Source organism: Oncorhynchus mykiss, chromosome 25, assembly GCF_013265735.2.
Source record: "Oncorhynchus mykiss isolate Arlee chromosome 25, USDA_OmykA_1.1, whole genome shotgun sequence".
NCBI classification, from domain to species: Eukaryota; Metazoa; Chordata; class Actinopteri; order Salmoniformes; family Salmonidae; genus Oncorhynchus; species Oncorhynchus mykiss.
In genome coordinates this window covers 36,203,571-36,228,976 of record NC_048589.1, presented here as the reverse complement: position 1 = coordinate 36,228,976, position 25,406 = coordinate 36,203,571, and the positions used below count along the sequence as shown (strand labels likewise).

The 25,406-nt window shown below is 42.9% G+C and overlaps 2 protein-coding genes across 23 annotated transcripts in view; both read right to left on the bottom strand.

Annotated features, from left to right (window-relative positions):
* Positions 1-6,356, bottom strand: part of LOC110505844 (DNA (cytosine-5)-methyltransferase 3A) — a 59,518-nt gene extending 53,162 nt beyond the window's left edge. For all 5 annotated transcript variants that reach the window (XM_036962603.1, XM_036962605.1, XM_036962606.1 and 2 more), the window contains exons 1-3: positions 6,222-6,356; positions 4,454-4,659; positions 1,232-1,342 (exon numbers count right to left, since the gene is read on the bottom strand). In XM_036962603.1, the coding sequence (XP_036818498.1) occupies positions 1,232-1,342; positions 4,454-4,537 (195 nt within the window). In that variant the 5' untranslated portion in view covers positions 4,538-4,659; positions 6,222-6,356. The remainder of the gene's footprint in view (positions 1-1,231; positions 1,343-4,453; positions 4,660-6,221) is intronic.
* Positions 6,357-16,231: 9,875 nt separating this feature from the next.
* Positions 16,232-25,406, bottom strand: part of LOC110505843 (dystrobrevin beta) — a 61,331-nt gene continuing 52,156 nt past the window's right edge. For 9 of the 18 annotated variants that reach the window (XM_036962289.1, XM_036962290.1, XM_036962287.1 and 6 more), the window contains 4 exons: positions 23,442-23,601; positions 21,373-21,462; positions 21,070-21,287; positions 16,232-18,195 (listed from right to left, as the gene is read on the bottom strand). In XM_036962289.1, coding sequence (XP_036818184.1) covers positions 18,187-18,195; positions 21,070-21,287; positions 21,373-21,462; positions 23,442-23,601 — 477 coding nt within the window. In that variant the 3' untranslated portion in view covers positions 16,232-18,186. Of the gene's footprint in view, positions 18,196-21,069; positions 21,288-21,367; positions 21,463-23,441; positions 23,602-25,406 lie in introns of those variants that run through there. The other 9 variants (XR_005039457.1, XM_036962292.1, XR_005039458.1 and 6 more) reach the window with 6 other exon arrangements.

Sequence of the window (25,406 nt, the reverse complement as noted above, 5' to 3'; positions counted from 1 at the left end):
AGCTAATTGGTCAGTTTCAGTGAGATGAACTCCACTAGCTAATTGGTCAGTTTCAGTGAGATGAACTCCACTAGCTAATTGGTCAGTTTCAGTGAGATGAACTCCACTAGCTAATTGGTCAGTTTCAGTGAGGTGAACTCCACTAGCTAATTGGTCAGTTTCAGTGAGATGAACTCCACTAGCTAATTGGTCAGTTTCAGTGAGGTGAACTACACTAGCTAATTGGTCAGTTTCAGTGAGGTGAACTCCACTAGCTAATTGGTCAGTTTCAGTGAGGTGAACTCCACTAGCTAATTGGTCAGTTTCAGTGAGGTGAACTCCACTAGCTAATTGGTCAGTTTCAGTGAGGTGAACTCCACTAGCTAATTGGTCAGTTTCAGTGAGGTGAACTCCACTAGCTAATTGGTCAGTTTCAGTGAGGTGAACTCCACTAGCTAATTGGTCAGTTTCAGTGAGGTGAACTCCACTAGCTAATTGGTCAGTTTCAGTGAGGTGAACTCCACTAGCTAATTGGTCAGCTTCAGTGAGGTGAACTCCACTAGCTAATTGGTCAGTTTCAGTGAGGTGAACTCCACTAGCTAATTGGTCAGTTTCAGTGAGGTGAACTCCACTAGCTAATTGGTCAGTTTCAGTGAGGTGAACTCCACTAGCTAATTGGTCAGTTTCAGTGAGGTGAACTCCACTAGCTAATTGGTCAGTTTCAGTGAGGTGAACTCCACTAGCTAATTGGTCAGTTTCAGTGAGGTGAACTCCACTAGCTAATTGGTCAGTTTCAGTGAGGTGAACTGGTTGAAGTGCTTCCATTACCCATTTAGAAAAATAGCTAATTAATAAATTGACGACAGCCTATATGCCCTTCACCTATCTGTTTCATGTCTCAAGTAGTCCGTGAAAGCCAGCATGGATAAAATGCAATAATTAACTAATAATATTCTAATAATTCTCATGTGCCAACTTATCGCCTCGGTGAAACTTTCACTCCTGTAGAATTTAAATAATTGGATGACGAAACTCGCAAGAAAAACAATTTCCAATGACAACTTTGTGAGTCACACAGCCTCCGACAGTGTTTCCCCTACCACAAATGGTTTATATCTGCTATTTTTACAATAAACCTACAATGTGTGTATAGCCTTCAGTTCTGCATGACACCGTTTCTGACACTGTTTGTTTGTTTATTGATGGTTGTGAAAAAGTCCAATGAAGATATTATTACAAATGATCTACTTACAGCGATCTGCTTGTGTTTTCTCCCAGCAGGCCGGCCCTCTTTACAGCTGGTGTTGCTTTTAGAGGATTTCTCTTCTGGTGCCAGCTCTTTGTCCAGTATCGTGCTCTCCCTCTATCAAACAATCACACAACACAATATTATCAATCTCATATGAATCAGGTAGAATCACAAATTCATAAACCAACCATATTCAAAATGTGACATCAGTCCCCACAACGTTGACCCTAAAATTGTACCCTGAATTCCCTTTATAGCTCTACTATAAACATTCCAAGTTTTCACAACCTCACATGAACAGTTTAGAATCGCAAGTTGACAGGAAATGCATAGTAAGCATCACCCATAGGATTGACAGGCAGTTTGAATGTGTAATGTGATTCTAATTGTAGTTTAACAGTATACAGTATTTATCCATTCCAACTGTTGAGCAGTTTAAGGTCTCTCAATAGGTCTCCATCCTATTCCTCTTTAGGATGAAGACAATAGGACACATGGGATGTGAATGTCTCTTTGAGAGCAGGACAGTACAGAGCCTGACCTCACCCAGACACATTCCCTAATGACACTGTTACAAAGACACTGTGTGTGTGTGTGTGTGTGTGTGTGTGTGTGTGTGTGTGTGTGTGTGTGTGTGTGTGTGTGTGTGTGTGTGTGTGTGTGTGTGTGTGTCTGTGTGTAGACCCCATCCAGCACATTGCCTTTGATTAATAAAACTGAGTCCACCCCGATGCAGCACCCCTGGGGTTTTCTGTCCACCTCGATGCAGCATCCCTGGGGTTTTCTGTCTACCTCGATGCAGCACCCCTGGGGTTTTCTGTCTACCTCGATGCAGCACACCTGGGGTTTTCTGTCTACCTCGATGCAGCACCCCTGGGGTTTTCTGTCTACCTCGATGCAGCACCCCTGGGGTTTTCTGTCCACCTCGATGCAGCACCCCTGGGGTTTTCTGTCTACCTCGATGCAGCACCCCTGGGGTTTTCTGTCTACCTCGATGCAGCACACCTGGGGTTTTCTGTCTACCTCGATGCAGCACCCCTGGGGTTTTCTGTCCACCCCGATGCAGCACCCCTGGGGTTTTCTGTCCACCTCGATGCAGCACCCCTGGGGTTTTCTGTCTACCTCGATGCAGCACCCCTGGGGTTTTCTGTCTACCTCGATGCAGCGCCCCTGGGGTTTTCTGTCTACCCCGATGCAGCACCCCTGGGGTTTTCTGTCTACCTCGATGCAGCGCCCCTGGGGTTTTCTGTCTACCTCGATGCAGCGCCCCTGGGGTTTTCTGTCTACCTCGATGCAGCACCCCTGGGGTTTTCTGTCTACCTCGATGCAGCACCCCTGGGGTTTTCTGTCCACCTCGATGCAGCACCCCTGGGGTTGATGGAACATATGATAATACTAATGTAGTTGCTTCTATAAAACGTCTCAGACTGCTGATTTAGAATCTGTTTAGCCTTTTAGATAATAATGAAGAAGGTGATATGGACCTGGAGGACCTGATCTTCGATCAGCACTCCAACTAAGACTATTTTGTGAATGTAGGCCACCGGGGTTCAATAGCGACTGAATAACATGTACTGACTGAGTGTCTTACTGAGTCTGTTGTGGGGCTATGAAGGGAGACAAGCTTGAACAATTATTTGAGGCAGATCAAATCCTGCTTAGCAACCAGCTATAAGCATCACGAGGAGGGAGCTACTGGGAGCTGCTGATGACAAACAGTCTGGACTTTTTAAAGGCAGTCTTATAAGCAGTCATATTATGCAGGCACATTATTGGTAGTAAATCTACAGTAGTATCTAGTACGTGGATCCACTGAGCTAAAATCATTCACGTAATCTTCCAAATCTAATCTCCTCCTTATATAAGATTAATACGATTATCTGACTGTACATTTTCATTATCTGTTGTTTATTTCTCCAGTAGTGATTTCCCTTCTCCTTTCTAGAGCTACGTCCCAAATGGCACCCTATTCTCTACAAAGTGCAAAGAACCCTACCGTGCACTACGGTATATAGAGAATAGAGTGCCATTTGGGACAAACTACTAGTGCCTGGTTTAGCCTGGCTCCACCACAGGCGTATTGGTACTGCGTGGCCTCTCTGAGTGCTACTCTATACAGGATGAGCAGAGAGAGACCGAGACGAGAGAGCGACAGAGAGTCAGTCTACTCTCTGTCTCTACAGACGTGTGGTGTCATGTGATGTGAAGAGCTCCTGGCTCCAGCCATGCTTCAAGCTCGCCAAACCCCATGTCACCAAAGGAGCGTGGAAACGAGGTAACCGCAAGGGCAGAATTCTAGAATACGGAATGTTTTATATGCTGCCCTAAATCATGCTTCGTTTGGAGACACCGCCAGTCCAGCCCATGGACATGTCGCCTTCTATTGTATCGTCAAAATCCACAACATACCATTATAAGACATGACTAATAGACATGGAAACAATAGATGGCATAAAATACAAAGACTATTTTGTTATTGCCTTTTGTGTGAACCCTATAACACACTCTGGCACTATTCGATATCTCTGGCACAATTTCCGTCAGCGGTCGGTTTATTTAAGGCAATGGTTGTTGCTTAGCAACAGGACTACATTGGGCGGGCAGTGTGATGGGAGAGCGTAGTAGAGGAGAGAGAAGAGAGGAAGAGAAAGAGAGGAGGATAAATGTCCCAGTATAACACATAGGGAGAGCAGTTTGAGCAGCAACTGGCTGGCTGGCACAGCATTAGATATAACAGCCAACGCCCCACGTAACAGTAAGAAAACACTGTCACCATTCTAACAGGCACAATGAGAGAGAACACAATCATTCTGTTATCAATAATGTAATGCAATTGATCAAATGTATTTATAAAGCCCCTTTCACGGCAGCAGTTGTTACTGTTGTTAATGTGGCTAACGGGTGTCTAACTTACAGTAGCCCAGCATGACATGTTATGATGTTTATAGTATAACTGTACAGAGCATAGATTCATTTGAATCCTTACATACAATGGAAACATCTGGTGGATCAACCTGCTTTATGTTTATTTTCGTATGGAAATTATGGAAATGGTAATCAATTACACAGTGGTTCAGATAAATAATGCAAAATAACTCAATGATAAGATCTCTGATCAATATGGGTATATCATGTTATAATAACATTGTAAAACACACTGTTATAAACGTATTAACACAGTAACAAAATGTTACAGTGTTTTAATGACAGTAGTTTGTTTCTCACCATTCTGTTCCCAGGTGCATCGCAGGTGTAGTCTAAGCTTTGGAATGCAGCGGTGTTGTTGGTGGCAACAGTGTTGGACGGCATCGCCAAGAGTGCAAATCGTACGGATGATATTCTCAATGGAAAACAGAAGAAGCTTCAAAATATGAGAAATAAAATCAAAGGAACAAAAAAAATGACGATCCTTCAATGAACCTTCGATGATCCTGCAAAACGAAGAACAACAAATGTAATCATGCACGCTGAAAAACTGTACATCCAACTATTTATTATTATAATAGTATATTTATTATTACATTGTGATTATTCCTTCGTTTTGTGTTAAATTGAACATGATTCTAGCCTATATACCTACAGATTGGATTCAATGAATCTCAGTCTCTCTACTATGCCTGCAGTGATCTGATCAGGCAAACGCAGGGCCTACTAAGCATCAAATTGTCAACGGCTTTACATGCCGTCTACTCCAGTTGTGCCTTTACTAGTTAGAAAAACATTTTAAGCATGCTTAAATAAGTGTCAGTTCTCTCTGGTTTCTCCCGTTTCTCTCACACAATATACCACAAGTGTAGGCCTGTAGGGCTATATGGCGTTATCGAATAAACTATTACCGGTATATATGCATTATGCATATAATAATCTATATGCAGATTAGATGTTCATTATAGCCCAACACCTGTGGTCAAACGAGACACTCCTTTGCACAGACTGCTGGCTCCATGCAAGGCCTAGCCTACTAGCCTAAGCCTACTCTCTGCTATATTGAGATCCATAGCTAGCCATGTGCACTTATAAATACAGTATCAATGTTGATGGTCAATGTTATACTTTTCATAGATTTTTCCAGAAGGCTTGTAATATAGGCCTAGTCTTGATATAGGCTAAACGTCCTTGGTGTTTTTTGTTATTGCCCTCATTTTCACTAGTTAGTACTACACTACCGTCTACCGATAACTGCCGGAGGTAAAGTGCTCGAGCCACACGTTCACCCACGCGCACAGACAGACTTTCTGACACATTGATACAAATGTTGCATTAATGCGTCATTGGGGACATTTGAATGATAGTTCAAATCAATCTAAACATATTGGTAAATGTAGCATATCACTGTCGTTCAAGTGTAAATGCATGTTTCCATTTGTTCGTGGGAAGAAAACAATGTTGCGGGAAATTATATTGCAGCTACAAAACGTGTTACTTTTTAAATGTATATATATATTTGTGTGTGTGAATACAATGTCACCTACTGTTCCATTGTCAGCAAAAATCACAAATATGATGCATTATAACAATTCTGATTGAATTAACGACTTTATCTATGAACACATGGCTGGCGGTCCACTGCATTTGTCACTGTTGCAGGCTTAAATTACCAAATTGTACACGTATTTGAAGGGGAAATCAGCATCTAACCCGGTGGGACTGTACCGCGTTTATAGGCCACAACCATTTGATGGACAAAACCCCGTTATTTTCAGACGGGCGTGTATTCTGTAGAAACAATCGCCTTTCTGTATGTACAAATACGCGGTCACCAAGTTCAACTGAGTATCGCAATGTCTAATCACAAGTCAGTCATCACATATCTGCAAAAGCACAAAAAGGAATACTGTTTCCCACCACCACCACCACGATCGAATGCAGCCAGTCTTCCTTCCGTTCTAAGGGATCTCACTGACTGTGTGTGTTCCGATAAAGGTTAGCCCTACAGAGGGTTTGGTAATAACGGGCTATGGTTTTTAAACGAGTGAATCACGGTGTTCATTACCCGTTTTGCCAAGTCCCAGGCCAGACCCTTTTTGTTGTCGCTTGCTCCCGGATCCTCCTTCTTCTTCTCTCCCCGTCCTCCACCACACCAGCCGGCCAGCACTCCGCCAGATGCTCGGCTCACACTGCAGGGGCCAGCGGACCGATAGTGTCTCCACTAGGTCCTAAAGGTAGTGCTGTAACGGCTGCTGCTTCATTGCCATTATGCTAGAATTTATACACAATATATTTTATTACTGTTTCAAAATCCGGTTAAACTCAAATAATTGTTTAATTTCTGTGTCAAATATTCAAATAGCCAAAAAGGTTCAGAGTGTTGCATACAACAGACCACATAGCTGGCAATAGGCCTACAAGTAGGCACCAGACAGGCATATAGGCTGCAGGTCTATTTCACACTGGTGGCCCTAGGTCAAGGGTCAAACCTCTGGCCATAAACATGAAAATAAACATATAAGAGAGAAATAAAACAATATTACTAAGAATGAATCAAACCCAATAGCTAATAAATAAGCCTGCAGTCTGCATTGTGTTTATAGTGATTACATAATAATGAATCTTCTGGGAAGGCTTTCCACTAGATGTTGGAACACTGCTGTGGGGACTTGCTTCCATTCAGCCACAAGAGCATTTAGGCCTGGCTCGTAGTCGGCGTTCCAATTCATCCCAAAGGTGTTTGATGGGGTTGAGGTCAGGGCTCTGTACAAGCCAGTCAATTTCTTCCACACCAATCTCAACAAACCATTTTTGGATGAACCTCGCTTTTGCACGGGGGCATTGTCATGCTGAAACAAGAAAAGGCCTTCCCCAAACTGTTTACACAAAGTTGGACGCACAGAATGATAAAGGATGTCATCGAATGCTGTAGCGTTAAGATTTCCCTTCACTGGAACTAAGGGGCCCGAACCATAAAAAACAGCCCGTACCATTATTCCTCCTCCACCAAACGTTACAGTTGGCACTATGCATTCGGGCAGGTAGCATTCTCCTGCCATCCGCCAAACCCAGATTTGTCCGTTGGACTGCCAGATGGTGAAGCGTGATTCATAACTCCAGAAAACGCATTTCCACTGCTCCAGAGTCCAATGGCAGCGAGCTTTACACCACTCCAGCTGACGCTTGGCATTGAGCATGGTGATCTAACATGCTGACCACACTGCCCGCGTCGCTTGCGCAAGCGTCGCAAAATAAATGTACACATACATGTTATTCAACAATTTCACCCACACTGCTCGCGCGCGTCTGCCTAGCCAGGCGCTAAACTAGAACTTGGCTGTATTTGTGACGCTTGACACGCTGCAAGTCCACCTCTCCCATCTCCTCATTAGTTTTTAGAAGCATATACCCACGTGGTGATTGAAAATGAACTGAGGTTCACACTCAGTCCAGTTGGTGGTGGTAATGCACCTTAAAGTTGGTTGCCAATCGCCATATAAAGTCCAAAGAAGAAGAAGAAGCCTGAAGGAGGAGAGGTTACGAGAAACAAACTTGGTTTTCACTTTTATCTGTGGATTCATTGTCAGAGTAGAGGACCTTGTGCATTTCAGGTAAAATAACAACCCAATGTATATATCTCAGCCTCCAGTATTTATGCTGCAGTAGTTTGTGTCGGGGGGGCTAGGGTCAGTTTGTTATATCTGGAGTACTTCTCCTGTCCTATTCGGTGTCCTGTGTGAATCTAAGTGTGCGTTCTCTAATTCTCTCCTTCTCTCTTTCTTTCTCTCTCTCGGAGGACCTGAGCCCTAGGACCATGCCCCAGGACTACCTGACATGATGACTCCTTGCTGTCCCCAGTCCACCTGGCCGTGCTGCTGCTCCAGTTTCAACTGACCTGAGCCCTAGGACCATGCCCCAGGACTACCTGACATGATGACTCCTTGCTGTCCCCAGTCCACCTGACCGTGCTGCTGCTCCAGTTTCAACTGTTCTGCCTTATTATTATTCAACCATGCTGGTCATTTATGAACATTTGAACATCTTGGCCATGTTCTGTTATAATCTCCACCCGGCACTGCCAGAAGAGGACTGGCCACCCCACATAGCCTGGTTCCTCTCTAGGTTTCTTCCTAGGTTTTGGCCTTTCTAGGGAGTTTTTCCTAGCCACCGTGCTTCTACACCTGCATTGCTTGCTGTTTGGGGTTTAAGGCTGGGTTTCTGTACAGCACTTTGAGATATCAGCTGATGTACGAAGGGCTATATAAATAAATTTGATTTGATTTGATTTGATATATCCCAGGACAAATTAGCTAGCAACAGCAAGCAAGCTAGCTATATTGTCATAAATATTTCATGCTTTTTGACCTGTCCCCAAATTAATAAAGTTGGTTCAGAGTTCATTTTGATTTTTAAATCTGCGTGTCCTGATCGAGTCTGGTACGGATGGACAAAATCAACATGCGCGCGTAGGCACATGCGCGAGTGGTGTGATCAGCATGTTAGGCTTGTGTGCGGCTACTCGGCCATGGAAACCCATTTCATGAAGCTCCCTACAAACAGTTATTGTGCTGACGTTGCTTCCAGAGGCAGTTTGGAACTCAGTAGTGAGTGTTGCAACCGACTCTTCAGCACTCAACGTTTCCACTTCACAATAACAACACTTACAGTTGACCGGGGCAGCTCTAGCAGGGCAGACATTTGACAAACTGACTTGTTGGAAAGGTGGTATCCTATAACGGTTCCATGTTGAAAGTCACTGAGCTCTTCAGTAAGGCCATTATACTGCCAATGTTTGTCTATGGAGATTGCATGGCTGTGTGCTAGATTTTATACACCTGTCAGCAACGGGTGTGGCTGAAATAGCCGAATCCACTCATTTGAAGGGGAGTCCACATACTTTTGTAAATTTCGTGTACGTCCTGCCTGCTGCTTCAGAGTATGTCATTGTCAGGAGTATAGTGCCAGAGGCTCTAGAGGCTCTTACAAGCACAAACAGAACAAAACCCTGGGGATCAGACAGGCTACAGATATTTAAGGGGGAGGAGGGATGGGAGGGGGAAGGGGGATAGAGGGGAAGGGAGACAGGGAGGGAGAGGGAGGGGAGACAGGGAGGGAGAAAGGGGAGGGAGGGAGAGCGAGAGAAGGAGGGGGAGGGAGAGAGAAATCGAGGGAGGGAGGGGTGAGAGACAGAGAAGTGAGAGGGGGGGCAGAGAGAGAGACAGAGAAAGAGAGGGGAGTGAGAAAGAGAGGCAGAACGAGTGAGAGAAAGGGAGAGTGAGGGAAGAGGGGGTGGAGAGAGGGGACGGGGAGAGGCAGCGAGTGGGAGGGAGGGAGGGAGGAAAAGAGAGAGAGATCCAGATAGAGGGGGGGCAGGCTGATGTGGTTCAGTGAGCTTGAAGCATGGCTGGAGCCAGGAGCTCTTCACATCACATGACACCACACGTCTGTAGAGACAGAGAGTAGACTGACTCTCTGTCTCTCTCTCTCGTCTGTAGACTGAATATCTCGGTCTCTCTCTGGTCAAATGTCATATTATGTATATATACGGTGTTATAACGACGTGCAAATAGTTAAAATACAAAAAGGAAAATAAATAAACATAAATAAGGGTTGTATTTACAATGCTGTTTTTTCTTCACTGGTTGTCCTTTTCTTGTGGCAACAGGACAACACACCTTGCTGCTGTGTTTGCACACAGCAAGGTATTTCACCCAGTAGGAGTTGATCAAAATTGGATTTGTTTTGGAATTTTTTGTGGATCTGTGTAATCTGAGGGGAATATGTGTCTCTAATATGGTCATACATTTGGCAGGAGGTTAGGAAGTGCAGCTCAGTTTCCAACTCATTGTGTGGGCAGTGTGCACATAGCCTGTCTTCTCTTGAGAGCCAGGTCTTTCTCTTGTCTGTAGAGTAGACTGAATCTCTCAGTACCTCTCTTGTTTGTAGAGTAGACTGAATCTCTCAGTCCCTCTCTTGTCTGTAGAGTAGACTGAATCTCTGTCCCTCTCTTGTCTGTAGATTAGACTGAATCTCTCAGTCCCTCTCTTGTCTGTAGAGTAGACTGAATCTCTGTCCCTCTCTTGTTTGTAGAGTAGACTGAATCTCTGTCCCTCTCTTGTCTGTAGAGTAGACTGAATCTCTGGCCCTCTCTTGTCTGTAGAGTAGACTGAATCTCTGTCCCTCTCTTGTCTGTAGAGTAGACTGAATCTCTCAGTCCCTCTCTTGTCTGTAGAGTAGACTGAATCTCTGGCCCTCTCTTGTTTGTAGAGTAGACTGAATCTCTGTCCCTCTCTTGTCTGTAGAGTAGACTGAATCTCTCAGTCCCTCTCTTGTCTGTAGAGTAGACTGAATCTCTGTCCCTCTCTTGTCTGTAGAGTAGACTGAATCTCTGTCCCTCTCTTGTCTGTAGAGTAGACTGAATCTCTGTCCCTCTCTTGTCTGTAGAGTAGACTGAATCTCTGTCCCTCTCTTGTCTGTAGAGTAGACTGAATCTCTGTCCCTCTCTTGTCTGTAGAGTAGACTGAAACTATGTCCCTCTCGCGTGGTCAGGTTCAGTCAAGGACAGAAGCATGATGACACAACCCAACAAAGAGGAAGAGGGAGAGAGAGAGAGAAAGAGGGAAAGCAGAAGGAGAGGAGAGCAGGAGCTGTGTCTGGGGCTGCTCTCACTGACCCTCACACAGACAGATGGGTGGACGGACGGAAGGACAATGCACATACACAAGCACACAAACATATTATTTGCCTGGTATGATTAGGGCCCTGTGTTTTGGACAATCATTTGACAGGACCTGGATTTGAACCTTTATATAAATATTATTCATAAAAAAAGTCCCCTTTCTTTTTATGGCAGATGATCCAGCACCATACAGAGACAATTGCTTACATTTTTGGTGTAATTCTCATTTCTGGAAAAGGCTAAAAATAGAGGTTAAAATCTAGGTCATGCGACATGATAGTCTAAAACACAGGGTCATAGTTATGATTACAGTTATGCAAACATCAGGAGATAGTATTTGTGATTGCAGGATATATGACTCCCTGCGGGCCAATGGCAATCTTATCCGATAGCGGGGAGTTGTTTCCCAGAAAAAATAACCACTCAATTACTTGAGTGGTTATTTGAGTGGTTATTTTATATATATATATATATATGTATATAATTTTTTTCAAATTTAACACAAATTCTTATTTACAATGACGGCCTACCCTGGCAAAACCCTAACCGACGCTGGGCAAATTGTGCGCCACTCTGTGGGACCCCGAATCACGGCCGGTTGTGATAGAACCTGGAATCGAACCAGGGTCTGTAGTGATAACTCTAGCACTGAGATGCAGTGCCGTAGACCGCTGCGCCACTCGGGTGCCCCTAAACTGTAAAGTTATGACAGTCACATTTCTTTCAAGGCCATATTCAACAGGACAGTACACACAGTGCCTTCAGAAAGCACATCAGTATTTCATCTACATAAACATTCACAGCCCTTTACTATGACACTCCAAATTGAGCTCAGGTGCATCCTATTCCATTGACATCTGATTAATTTAGCAGACACTCTTATCTAGAACGACTTACAGTGTTGAGTGTCTACTTTTTCGTAGTCCTTTGATCCTCCTTGAGATGTCACTACAACTAGATTGGAATCCACCTGTGGCCATTTGGACATGTTTTTAGAAAGAAACACACCTGTCTATATAAGGTCCTACAGGTGACAGTGCATGTCAGAGCAGAAACTATATAATGAAGTCCAAGGACCCGTCTGTAGATCTCTGAGATAGAATTGTGATGAGGCATATATCTGGGGGAGGGTAGAAAACTATTTCTAGTGTTGAAAGTTTCCAAGAGCACAGTGCACAACACATCTTCGGGAGATGGAAAAAATATGGAACTTCCCAGACTCTGCTTAGAGCTGCCCATCCGACCAAACTGAACCACAGGGCAAGAAGGACCTTGGTCAGGGAGATGACCCAGAACCCAATGACCACTCTGACAGAACTACAGAGTTCCTTGGCTGAGATGGGAGAACCTGCCAGAAGGACAACAGTCTCTACAGCACTTCACCAATCTGGGCTTCATGGGAGAGTGGCCAGACTGAAGCCACTCCGGCAAAAAATGCACAACAGCATGCCTAGAGATAGCAAAAAGTCACATGAAAGACTTTGTGATCAGAAGGCAAAAGATTATGTTGTCTGATGAGACAAAAATTGAACGCTTTGAAAAGTGTTATGTCTGGAGAAAACCACGCACAGCTCATCACCCGTCTAACATAGCATCATGCTATGCTTTCCAGCAGCAGGGACGGGGAGACTGGTAAGATATGCAAGTAAGAATGGGAGAATATCTCCAAATCCAGATGTGCAAAGCTGATACAGACATACACCCAAGACGACTCAATGCTGAAATTGCCGCCAAAGGTCGAATAAGTCAAGGGGTATGAAAACTTTCTGAAGGCACTGTCTGAAGTTCAAACGATAACAGACTAAATACTGTTTGGAAAAAAGGCATCACATCACATCAACGCATATCAAGTTTTTAAATATTTTAATACATTTCACAATTGATTCATTGTATTTACAAAAGACAGTGGTCATGTGACATAAAACCATGTTTTTAAAATTAACATGAGAAACAAATGAATACCAGAAGCATAGCAGTATATAACACATAGAAAGATAAATAACATTTCGGGAAGTTTATGGTTTGTCATTTTGCCATTTTTTGTCATTTTCTCTCTGCAAACAATAAAACAATCATAATGTGCAGTATGTACCTTTCTATTGCCTCTGTTGGCTAGAAGGAAATCATTCTAGAATGGTTGGTAGCTCTAGAATGGTTGGTAGCTCTAGAAAGGTTGGGAGTTCTTGAACGAGTGGTACTGTAGCTCTAGAACAGTTTGTAACTATAACTGTTTATGGCTCTAGAACTGTTGGTATCTCTAGAACAGTTTGTAGCTCTAGAACTGTTGGTAGCTCTAGAACAGTTTGTAGTTCTAGAACTGTTGGTAGCTCTAGAACAGTTTGTAGCTCTAGAACAGTTTGTAGCTCTAGAACAGTTTGTAGCTCTAGAACTGTTGGTAGCTCTAGAACAGTTTGTAGCTCTAGAACAGTTTGTAGCTCTAGAACTGTTGGTAGCTCTAGAACAGTTTGTAGCTCTAGAACAGTTTGTAGCTCAAGAACTGTTACTGGTTCTAGAACTGTTGGGGGTTCTACATTTTAAGGAAGACCAAGTAAATGTATGGCCGGGATTTTATCATGCAAAATATGGACATCAACAACAGCAACATATGGAATGTAGTTATATCTGTATATTGACACACAAAGTCTGCATTTTTGGCACAAATGTAAAGGCTGAACAAAAGTACTCTACTTTTCCTCCGGAACAACAATAAATAAATCCTATTTTTCCACAAGGTAACTGACTGAGACTAAAACTCCTACTTAAAAGGCTGATTGATATTCTTATATCTGCATGAATGGGTTTTTGACTTTATTCAGCACTTTATACAGAACATCTAGGCAGTAGGCACAAACTCAAATCATAATATTGCATTCCTATCTGTGAGCGGAGTGAAGAGGGAAAACAATATCTGACTTTTCAAAAGGTTTTATCTCAGCACTTTCCTTAGATCTTGAATGTACAGTACCAGTCAAAGGCTTGGACACACCTACTCATTCAAGGGTTTTTCTTCATTTTTATTATTTTCTACATTGTAGAATAATAGTGAAGTCATCAAATCTATAAAATAACACATATAGAATCATGTAGTAAATAAAAAAGTGTTAAATGAAAATATATTTGAGATTCTTCAAAGTAGCCACCTTTTTTCTTGATGACAGCTTTGCACACACAGGTGTTTGTGGATGCTATGTCATCTGATGCAGCACCATCACTCTCCTTCTTGGTCGAATAGCCCTTACACAGCCTGGAGGTGTGTTGGGTCATTTTCCTGTTGAAAAATAAATGATAGTCCCACTAAGCGCAAACCAGATGGGATGGCTTATCACTGCAGAATGCTGTGGTAGCCATGCTGGTTAAGTATGCCTTTAATTCTAAATAAATCACTGACAGTGTCACCAGCAAAGCACCCCCACACCTCCTCCATGCTTCATGGTGGGAACCACACATGCGGAGATCATCTGTTCACCTACTCTGCGTCTCACAAAGTCACGGCGGTTGGAACCAAAAATTTCAAATTTGGACTTACCAGACCAGAGGACACTTTTCCACCAGCCTAATGTCCATTGCTCATGTTTCTTGACCCAAGCAAGTCTCTTCTTATTATTATTATTATTGCTGTCCTTTAGTAGTGGTTTCTTTGTTGCAGCAATGTGAACATGAAGGTCTGATACACAGTCTCCTCTGAACAGTTGATGTTGAGATGTGTCTATTGCTTGAAATCTTTGAAACATTTATTTTGGCTGCAATCTGAAGTGCAGTTAACTTTAACAAACTTATTCTCTGCAGCAGCGGTAACTCTGGGTCTTTCCTGTGGCGGTTCACCTGAGAGCCAGTTCCATCATAGCGCTTGATGGTTTTTGCGACTGCACTTGAATGTAAACTTTCACATTTCTTGAAATGTTTCACATTGACTGACATTCATGTCTTAAAGTAACGATGAACTGTCATTTCTCTTTGCTTATTTAAGCTGTTTTTGCCATAATATGGACTTGGTCTTTTACCAAATAGGGCTATCTTCTGTATACCACCCCTACCAGTCACAACATAACTGATTGGTTCAAACGCATTAAGGAAAGAAATTCCAAAAATGATCTTTTAACAAGGCACACCTGTTAATTGACATGCATTCCAGGTGACTACGTCATGAAGCTGGTTGAGAGAATGCCAAGCGTGTGCAAGCTGTCATCAAGGCAAGGGGTGGCTATTTTGAAGAATCTCAAATATAAAATCTATTCTGATTTGTCTAACACTTTTCATTTCATAGTTTTGATGTCTTCAATATTATTCTACTTTATCAATGATTTAATTCCACTAGCAAACTAAAATAACACCCAGAATGATAAGATCACGTAAAATAAGTAACCAAATAAAAACATGACATTTAGAACAACGGATAGTTAGAATCCACTTCTTTGTTCTTCTATTCCTGGACACAGTGTAGTAGGTTGATAAGGCCTTGTACTTCGTTTAAAGGATAGCTGACTGTACTTTACACATTATCTCAATGCTAAATGTTCAAGTACAACTTCAGTACAGTTCATTGCTTAACCAGTGTTTCAATTTAGCGTAAACATGTTATTATTATGTAATAACATGACATGAACCAAACCCTACTCTTCTCCGTCTGGCCCTTTATCGTGTCACATTGCTAAACCTAACATTTATTATCTAGTTATTCATTTCAGAGATAAATGCAAACACTGAACAACAGAAATGTCCGTCGATCAGAAGAGTGTTTTATTGTATCTGATATCCTCCTGATTCAACAGAGGTAGTTTCCTGCTCTTGTCCACCCCACATCTGTTCTCTGCTCTAAATCATTTAATATTCTAAACCAAAACCAGACTTTGTCTGGTTAACCCCTCTTGCCCTGTCTCCTAATGATCTGTCCTTCTAGCTGTCTGGTAAACCCCTCTTGCCCTGTCTCCTAATGATCTGTCCTTCTAGCTGTCTGGTTAACCCCTCTTGCCTTGTCTCCTAATGATCTGTCCTTCTAGCTGTCTGGTTAACCCCTCTTGCCCTGTCTCCTAATGATCTGTCCTTCTAGCTGTCTGGTTAACCCCTCTTGCCTTGTCTCCTAATGATCTGTCCTTCTAGCTGTCTGGTTAACCCCTCTTGCCCTGTCTCCTAATGATCTGTCCTTCTAGCTGTCTGGTTAACCCCTCTTGCCTTGTCTCCTAATGATCTGTCCTTCTAGCGGTCTGGTTAACCCCTCTTGCCTTGTCTCCTAATGATCTGTCCTTCAGCTGTCTGGTTAACCCCTCTTGCCTTGTCTCCTAATGATCTGTCTATCTAGCTGTCTGGTTAACCCCTCTTGCCCTGTCACCTAATGATCTGTCCATTCAGCTGTCTGGTTAACCCCTCTTGCCCTGTCTCCCAATAATCTGTCATTTCTGCCATCTGGTTAACCCTTCTTGCTGTGTGTCCCAATAATATGTCAATTTTAAGAAATATAGCAGTCTAGCACATGCTCAGACCAATCCAATGCTTTTAACTGCAGGAGAAAGGCCAGATTATTGAGACGCAGGGTTGCTGTCTGCTCCCTCCAGACTCTTTAATGATTACACAGCAACTGACCCCTAAACAAGCAGGTCTGGAGCCCATTAGGGCCTAGCCTACTGACTATTAGTTAACCACACATTTAGAATATGTGACCCAAATTGCGCCCCATTGGCTATATTGTGCACTATTTTTGACCCATTGGGCTGATGGCTCTGGTCAAAAGTAGTGCACTATGTCAGGAATAGAGTGCCATTTGAGAGTCAGCACTGCATACAGTTCCCAAACTCCTATCTATCTATCAAGTCACATGAACATGTTCCAGTCCTGGTTTCTTTTAAGCCATCAAAGCTAGTCTCATCTGTCCACAACCTTTCTGTGTCGGCCTCCTGTCGTCACCTATGTACAGGTGTATAGGTGAATATGTTGTAACGAAAGATCACAATATAATATTCATTTCAAACTAATGTCCTGAGTTCCTCTCCCTCTCTTCGCTTTATGTGGTCAATAAATACGGTCACTACTGAGTGACTAGTTTAGTGGATGAGGGACGAGACACCATTTAGTAGCTTCTCTCACTTTGTTTTGTTTCTATAAAATATTAACTATGAGAAGAATTCATCCGATTCTAACAACGGGACATTTCCCTGATTAAAATAAACAACAGCCCCCATAGGCTCCCTACGACCAAACAACCCTCATATTTTTGCAAAAGGGTGTCTCGCGGCAGAGTGAGCACATAGTAGCAGCATTATGCGACTCAATGGTTACGTCCCACAAATGGCACCCTATTCCTTATATAGTGCACTACTTTTCACCAGAGCCCTATGGGCACTGGTCAAAAGTAGTGCACCATATAGGGAATAGGGTGCCATTTGGGACATAATCAATGTGAATTCTGAGGCATGACAACATACATGACTACAAATCCCAGCAGTCATCGTAACCAAGTGTTTCTCAACCTTTTGTGTACCAGGGACCGGCAAGGACCAGCTATAGTCCTTCCTCTTTTGAAGACCACATAGTTTTAATCTAACACTTGAGAACTGACTAAATCAGTGTCCACTCACTATCTGAGGGACCAATCAGCAACACCAAGGACCAGTGCTGGCCCGGGGACCGCAGGTTGAGAAGCACTGATAAACCCACAAAGAGCTGGGATAACATGGTACCTACCAACCTACAGTACACCCAGTCAGACTCAGGACAGTGCAACTTCATGCAAAACCCCTAATGAAAGCACACTAGCAAGTGATCTGTAATCATACAAAGGCAATGACGGCCGGGGAACATGTCATGGTGAAAATAGGTTGTTTTCAGGTTATGGTCAGTGCTGTGTTCCCAAGGTCATATATAATATGTACAGTTTATGCAGATAGAGGTAGCATCCCAAATGGAACACTATTCCCTATGTAGTGCACAAAATGGCACCCTATTCCCTATGTAGTGCACCTGCCATTTATGATGCACACAGGGTGATCTGTATTTAACAAGACAGATTGAGAGAAAGCACAGGAAGCCATTCCTTAGACATTTAACCCTTGCAGTCATGACGGGGGGAAATCAGTCATTACATAATAATTACAGCTTCAAGTTTTTATACAGAATGACATATACACTTGCCAACAGACATCCCACAGCAAGGTGTAACAAACATGTTGAATAAGAGTTCACACAGTGAAATCCTGTTTGATAACAGCATGCATTACTCTACGTGCTAATTCCTGATAGAAGGTTTGGTCGGTGTGGCAGATTCTCATTCTGATTCTTCTTCTCCAGTCTGACATCCTGTCTAGATCAATGGAGTGGTGTTTGGGGAGGTTGTTGTTCCCTCAATGATGTTTTAGATCTCTCACTGTGCCTGAAGACAGAGACAGACAGATGGGGAGGTTTTAGACTGGGGCACAACATAACTATAAATATTCACAGATTAAGGATTTGGGATTTTGATGAACAAGTGGGACTGAAAAAGTTCCTGTGATTTCTATTATGTTTATAGGTCACTGAGGGATTTGTTGATTTACATTGTGAATGACTCATTAATGACTGTGCAATGATATACAAACAATGTTAAAAGTATAGGAATATTCATACTTTTCTTTTCATTCTGCATCGTCTTGAAAACAAAGTGAAAAATGTTCCTTTATTTGCAGTAACATAAAAGTCTAATACTCAGTACCAGTCAAAAGTTTGGACACACCTACTCTTTCAAGGGTTTTCCCCTTGCATTTGTACTATTTTCTACATTGTAGAATAATGATATAACACATATGGAATCATGTAGTAACCAAAAAAAGTGTTAAATCAATATATGTTTTACATTTGAGATTCTTCAAAGTAGCCACCCCCTTGCCTTGATACACTCTCTTGGCATTCTCTCAACCAGCTTCATGAGGTAGTCACCTGGAATGCATTTCAATTAACAGGTGTGCCTTGAGAAAAGTTAATTGGTGGAATGTCTTTCCTTCTTAATGGGTTTGAGCCAATCAGTTGTTGTGTTGTGACAAGGTAAGGGTGGTATACAGAAGATAGCCCTATTTGGTATAAGACCAAGTCCATATTATGAGAAGAACAGCTAAAATAAGCATAGAGAAACAACAGTCCATCATTATGGAATGTGGAAAGTCAATGTGGAAAATTTCCACAACTTTTAAAGTTTCTTCAAGGGCAGTTGATAACCATCAAGCGCTATGATGAAGCTGGCTCTCATGAGCAACGCCACAGGAAAGGAAGACCCAGAGTTACCTCTGCTGCAGAGGATAAGTTCATTAGAGTTATCAGCACCAGAAAGTGCAGGCCAAATAAATGCTTCACAGAGTTCAAGTAACAGACACATCTCAACATCAACAGAGTAAATCAGGCCTTCATGGTCAAATTTCTGCAAAGAAACCACTACTAAAGGACACCAATAATAATAAGAGAATTGCTTGGGCCAAGAAACACGAGCAATGGACATTAGACAGGTAGAAATCTGTCGAGTCCATATTTGAGATTTTTGGTTCCAACCGCTGTGTCTTTGTGAGATGCAGAGTAGGTGAACGGATTATCTCTGCATGTGTGGTTCCCACCGTGAAGCAAGGAGGAGGAGGTGTGATGGTGTGGGGTGCTTTGCTGGTGACACTGTCAGTGATTTATTTAGAATTCAAGGCACACTTAACCTGCATGGCTACCACAGCATCCTGCAGCAATATGCCATCCCATCTGGTTTGCGCTTAGTGGGACTATCATTCATAGTGACCCAACAATGGTGACCCAACAATGACCAAACACAACTCCAGGGTGTGTAAGGGCTATTTGACCAAGAAGGAGACTGATGGTGTTGCATCAGATGTCCTAGCATCCACAATCACCTGACCTCAACCCAATTGAGATGGTTTGGGATGAGTTGGACCGCAGAGTGAAGCAGCCAACAAGTGCTCAGCATATTTGGGAACTACTTCAAGACTGTTGGAAAAGCATTCCAGGTGAAGCTGGTAGAGAGAATGCCAAGCGTGTGCAAAGCTGTCATCAAGGCAAAGGGTGGCTACTTTGAAAATAGAAAATATATTTTGATTTGCTTAACACTTTTTTGGTTACTACATGATTGCATGTGTGTTATTTTGTAGTTTAGATATAAATGAAAGAAAAACCCTTGAATGGGTAGGTGTGTCCAAACAATTAGAATTCTAGAATGTTGTTTCAAAGAAATTACTAATTAAAATCCCAAACAGCTTGATACAGGAAAAAAACGGTGTTAATAAGATAATAGTGAGCCAAGGATTCACCCCCTATCCCTTATGCCTCCATTCCTCACCTGGTTGTCCTCATCCTCTGCCCCTTATGCCTCCATTCCTCACCTGGTTGTCCTCATACTCTGCCCTGTCCCTTAAGCCTCCGTTCCTCACCTGGTTGTCCTCATACTCTGCCCTGTCCCTTAAGCCTCCGTTCCTCACCTGGTTGTCCTCTTCACGCCTGTCCCTTATGCCTCCATTCCTCACCTGGTTATCCTCATCCTCTGCCCTGTCCCTTAGGCCTCCGTTCCTCACCTGGCTGTCCTCACCCTCTGCCCTGTCCCTTAGGCCTCCGTTCCTCACCTGGTTGTCCTCCTCACGCCTGTCCCTTATGCCTCCATTCCTCACCTGGTTGTCCTCATCCTCTGCCCTGTGCCTTAGGCCTCCATTCCTCACCTGGTTGTCCTCATCCTCTGCCCTGTCCCTTATGCCTCCATTCCTCACCTGGTTGTCCTCATACTCTGCCCTATCCCTTAACCCTCCGTTCCTCACCTGGTTGTCCTCATACTCTGCCCTGTCCCTTAAGCCTCCGTTCCTCACCTGGTTGTCCTCTTCACGCCTGTCCCTTATGCCTCCATTCCTCACCTGGTTGTCCTCATACTCTGCCCTGTCCCTTAGGCCTCTCCGTTCCTCACCTGGTTGTCCTCACCCTCTGCCCTGTCCCTTAGGCCTCCGTTCCTCACCTGGTTGTCCTCCTCACGCCTGTCCCTTATGCCTCCATTCCTCACCTGGTTGTCCTCATCCTCTGCCCTGTCCCTTAGGCCTCCATTCCTCACCTGGTTGTCCTCCTCACGCCTGTCCCTTATGCCTCCATTCCTCACCTGGTTGTCCTTATCCTCTGCCCTGTCCCTTAGGCCTCCGTTCCTCATCTGGTTGTCCTCATCCTCTGCGCTGTCCCTTAGGCCTCCGTTCCTCACCTGGTTGTCCTCACCCTCTGCCCTGTCCCTTAGGCCTCCGTTCCTCACCTGGTTGTCCTCCTCATGCCTGTCCCTTAGGCCTCCGTTCCTCACCTGGTTGTCCTCATCCTCTGCCCTGTCCCTTAGGTCTCCGTTCCTCATCTGGTTGTCCTCACCCTCTGCCCTGTCCCTTAGGCCTCCGTTCCTCATCTGGTTGTCCTCCTCACGCCTGTCCCTTAGGCCTCCATTCCTCATCTGGTTGTCCTCTTCCTCTGCAGCATCATCTACTTTATTAAAGAGAATATAACTTCAGTCCCAGAGAGTTATCAACCAATCACAGGCAACATAGCAGTCATGTGCCTCTCAACTAACCTGAGTGGAGTTCTTTGACAAGTGATGACATGGTGTTTGTGATTGAATCTGCAGCGACCAACAGATCATTACGAAGATTTCTAGGTACACCTGAAACACAGAGGACACAGTCAATGAAAATAGTCAGTGACTTACAGTTGAAGTCAGAAGTTCACATAAACTTAGGTTGGAGTCATTAAAACTTGTGTTTCAACCACTCCACAAATTTCTTGTTAACAAACTATAGTTTTAGCAAGTCGGTTCAGACATCTACTTTGTGCATGACAAGTATTTTTCCCAACAATTGTTTACAGACAGATTTGTTCACTTATAATTCACTGTATCACAATTCCAGTGGGTCAGAAGTTTACATACACTAAGTTGACTGTGCCTTTAAACAGCTTGGAAAATTCCAGAAAATGATGTCATGGCTTTAGAAGCTTCTGATAGGCTAATTTACATCATTTGGGTCAATTGGAGGTGTACCTGTGGATGAATTTCAAAGGCTAATTTACATAATTTGGGTCAATTGGAGGTGTACCTGTGGATGAATTTCAAGGCCTAACTTCAAACTCAGTGCCTCTTTGCTTGACATCTTGGGAAAATCTAAAGAAATCAGCCAAGACTCCAGAAAGAAAATTGTAGACCTCCACAAGTCTGGTTCATCCTTGGGAGCAATTTCCAAACGCCTGAAAGTACCACGTTCATCTGTACAAACAATAGTACGCAAGTATAAACACCATGGGACCACGCAGCCGTCATACCGCTCAGGAAGGAGACGCGTTCTGTCTCCTACAGATGAACGTACTTTGGTGTGAAAAGTGCAAATCAATCCCAGAACAACAGCAAAGGACCTTGTGTACATGCTGGAGGAAACAGGTACAAAAGTATCAATATCCACAGTAAAAACGAGTCCTATATCGACATAACCTGAAAGGCAGCTCATCAAGGAAGAAGCCACTGTTCCAAAACCACCATAAAAAAGCCAGACTACAGTTTGCAACTGCCCATGGGGACAAAGATCATAATTTTTGGAGAAATGTCCTCTGGTCTGATGAAACAAAATTAGAACTGTTGTGGCCATAATGACCATCGTTATGTTTGGAGAAAAAAGGGGGATGCTTGCAAGCCAAAGAACACCATCCCAACCGTGAAGCACGGGGTTGGCAGCATCATGCTGTGGGGGTGCTTTGCTGCAGGAGGGTTTGGTGCACTTCACAAAAGATGACATAATGAGGATGGAGAATTATGTGGATCAGGAAGTTAAAGCTTGGTCGCAAATGGGTCTTCCAAATGGACAATGACCCCAAGCATTCTTCCAAAGTTGTAGCAAAATGGCTTAAGGACAACAAAGTCAATGTATTGGAGTGGCCATCACAAAGCCCTGACCTCAATCCTATAGAAAATTTGTGGGCAGAACTGAAAAAGTGTGTGCGAGCAAGGAGGCCTACAAACCTGACTCTGTTACACCAGCTCTGTCAGTAGGAATGGGACAAAATTCACCCAACTTATTGTGGGAAGCTTGTGGAAGGCTACCCGAAACGTTTGACCCAAGTTAAACAATTTAAAGGCAATGCTACCAAATACTAATTGAGTGTATGTAAACTTCTGACCCACTGGGAATGTGATGAAAGAAATAAAAGCTGAAATAAATAATTGTCTCATCTATTATTCTGACATTTCACATTCTTAAACTAAAGTGGTGATCCTAACTGACCTAAGACAGGGATTTTTTAACTAGGATTAAATGTCAGGAATGGTAAAAAACTCAGTTTAAATGTATTTGGCTAAGGTGTATGTAAACTTCCAACTTCAAACTGTACATGGCATTTCGTGGCTACTATTTTTGCATTTGGAATGCACTTTAATCGAATTTGTCACAGCTCAATCACAAATCAAAATGTTGTGTTGTCCTCAAAAAAGGTCAGAAAATGGATAACTAACAACAGATGTACTGGATCTAAAGGAGGACATTGTCCAGTGGAAATAGCGAGTTGAAATGACATCATGATGCCTTTTCAACCAGAAACTGATGTCATTTCAACTAGTTTTGCACTGTTTTTCCCGTTGGGCGGAGGTCCAGGACTCACCCTGAGCGAAGGCCTCCAGCACGTCGCCCCCCAACCCGGCCAGGCAGTCCTGGGGTGTGTGGGTGGGGGTGGACCCAGCTGAGGTGGAGCGGATCGGCATGGGCATGGAGCAGACTGCCCCGTGGCTGGGGGAGGAGTGGGTTGAGCCTCCTGTCTGGGCCTGATAACATGCCAACATCACCACCGGTTAGGAAACAAACTATAGAAACATACCAATATTACCATAGGTTAGGACACATACCAATATTACCATAGGTTAGGACACATACCAATATTACCATAGGTTAGGACACATACCAATATTACCATAGGTTAGGACACATACCAATATTACCATAGGTTAGGACACATACCAATATTACCATAGGTTAGGACACATACCAATATTACCATAGGTTAGGACACATACCAATATTACCATAGGTTAGGACACATACCAATATTACCATAGGTTAGGACACATACCAATATTACCATAGGTTAGGACACATACCAATATTACCATAGGTTAGGACACATACCAATATTACCATAGGTTAGGACACATACCAATATTACCATAGGTTAGGACACATACCAATATTACCATAGGTTAGGACACATACCAATATTACCATAGGTTAGGACACATACCAATATTACCATAGGTTAGGACACATACCAATATTACCATAGGTTAGGACACATACCAATATTACCATAGGTTAGGACACATACCAATATTACCATAGGTTAGGACACATACCAATATTACCATAGGTTAGGACACATACCAATATTACCATAGGTTAGGACACATACCAATATTACCATAGGTTAGGACACATACCAATATTACCATAGGTTAGGACACATACCAATATTACCATAGGTTAGGACACATACCAATATTACCATAGGTTAGGACACATACCAATATTACCATAGGTTAGGAGTAGAAGAGGCCTAGACCACCACCTGTTATCTTTGCTAACAAAACACACACACGGCTTGGGCAGTATGCCATATATACCGTATACCGGGGTATTTGGAAATAGCCACAGGATGGTTTTTCAATACCGTTGAAACTATGAAGAAGTAAAATATTTTACTTTAAGTAAAAAATATATATTAATTAATATTTGTAGCTACTTTTTAAGTAAATACCTGCAGTCATCTTGTGCAATACGTTAAGAGAGAAAGAAGATTGCGTTCTTCGTTTCACCTGTCACATCATTTTTCATTATGAAGCTTACCAGTAGTTCCCAGTCAAGTGGTGTTTGTTTAGAAACACACAATAACGAGAGACTGGAGCTTTGTGAGTAGCTCACTCTTGTGAGCTCCCCACTCCTTGACTGCAACTCTTTTCATTTACCCTCCAGGTCTCTTTTTTCATTATTTTTATTTTACCTTTATATATACAGGTTTTTTCTCATTGAGATAACAACTCTTTTCCAAGAGAGACCTGGTCCAATAGCAGCAGGGGGAACAACGTTTCAGACAAAACTATTTACATACACTAACACAACATTAAACACAACTATAAACACACATACAGTACAACAAAAACATTGTACATTAAAAACACAAACGTCTTGGCTAAAAACAGCTGGCCTAAAAACAATTACACTCTTCTATGATATATACATCGATCAAGTGTTTAAACTCCACCAACGAAACTAGATCATCACATTTTAAAATGTTCAGGAGAGAATTCCAGGACCACGGAGCTAAGTAACAAACTATTTCTACCATGTCCTGTTCTAATTTTTGGTACTGTTAGAAGCAAATCAGAATGGGACCGTAATTGATATTTATTTACTGACCTGACTAAAAAAGAACAGAGATAAAATGGCATTTTACCCAATATGGCCTTAAAAATCAGTGTATACCAGTGTTTAAGCCTACGCAAGGTCAATGACAACCAGCCAACAGCGCTGTAGAGATCACAATGATCAGACGTTTCTGATTTGTAATGAACCAGAG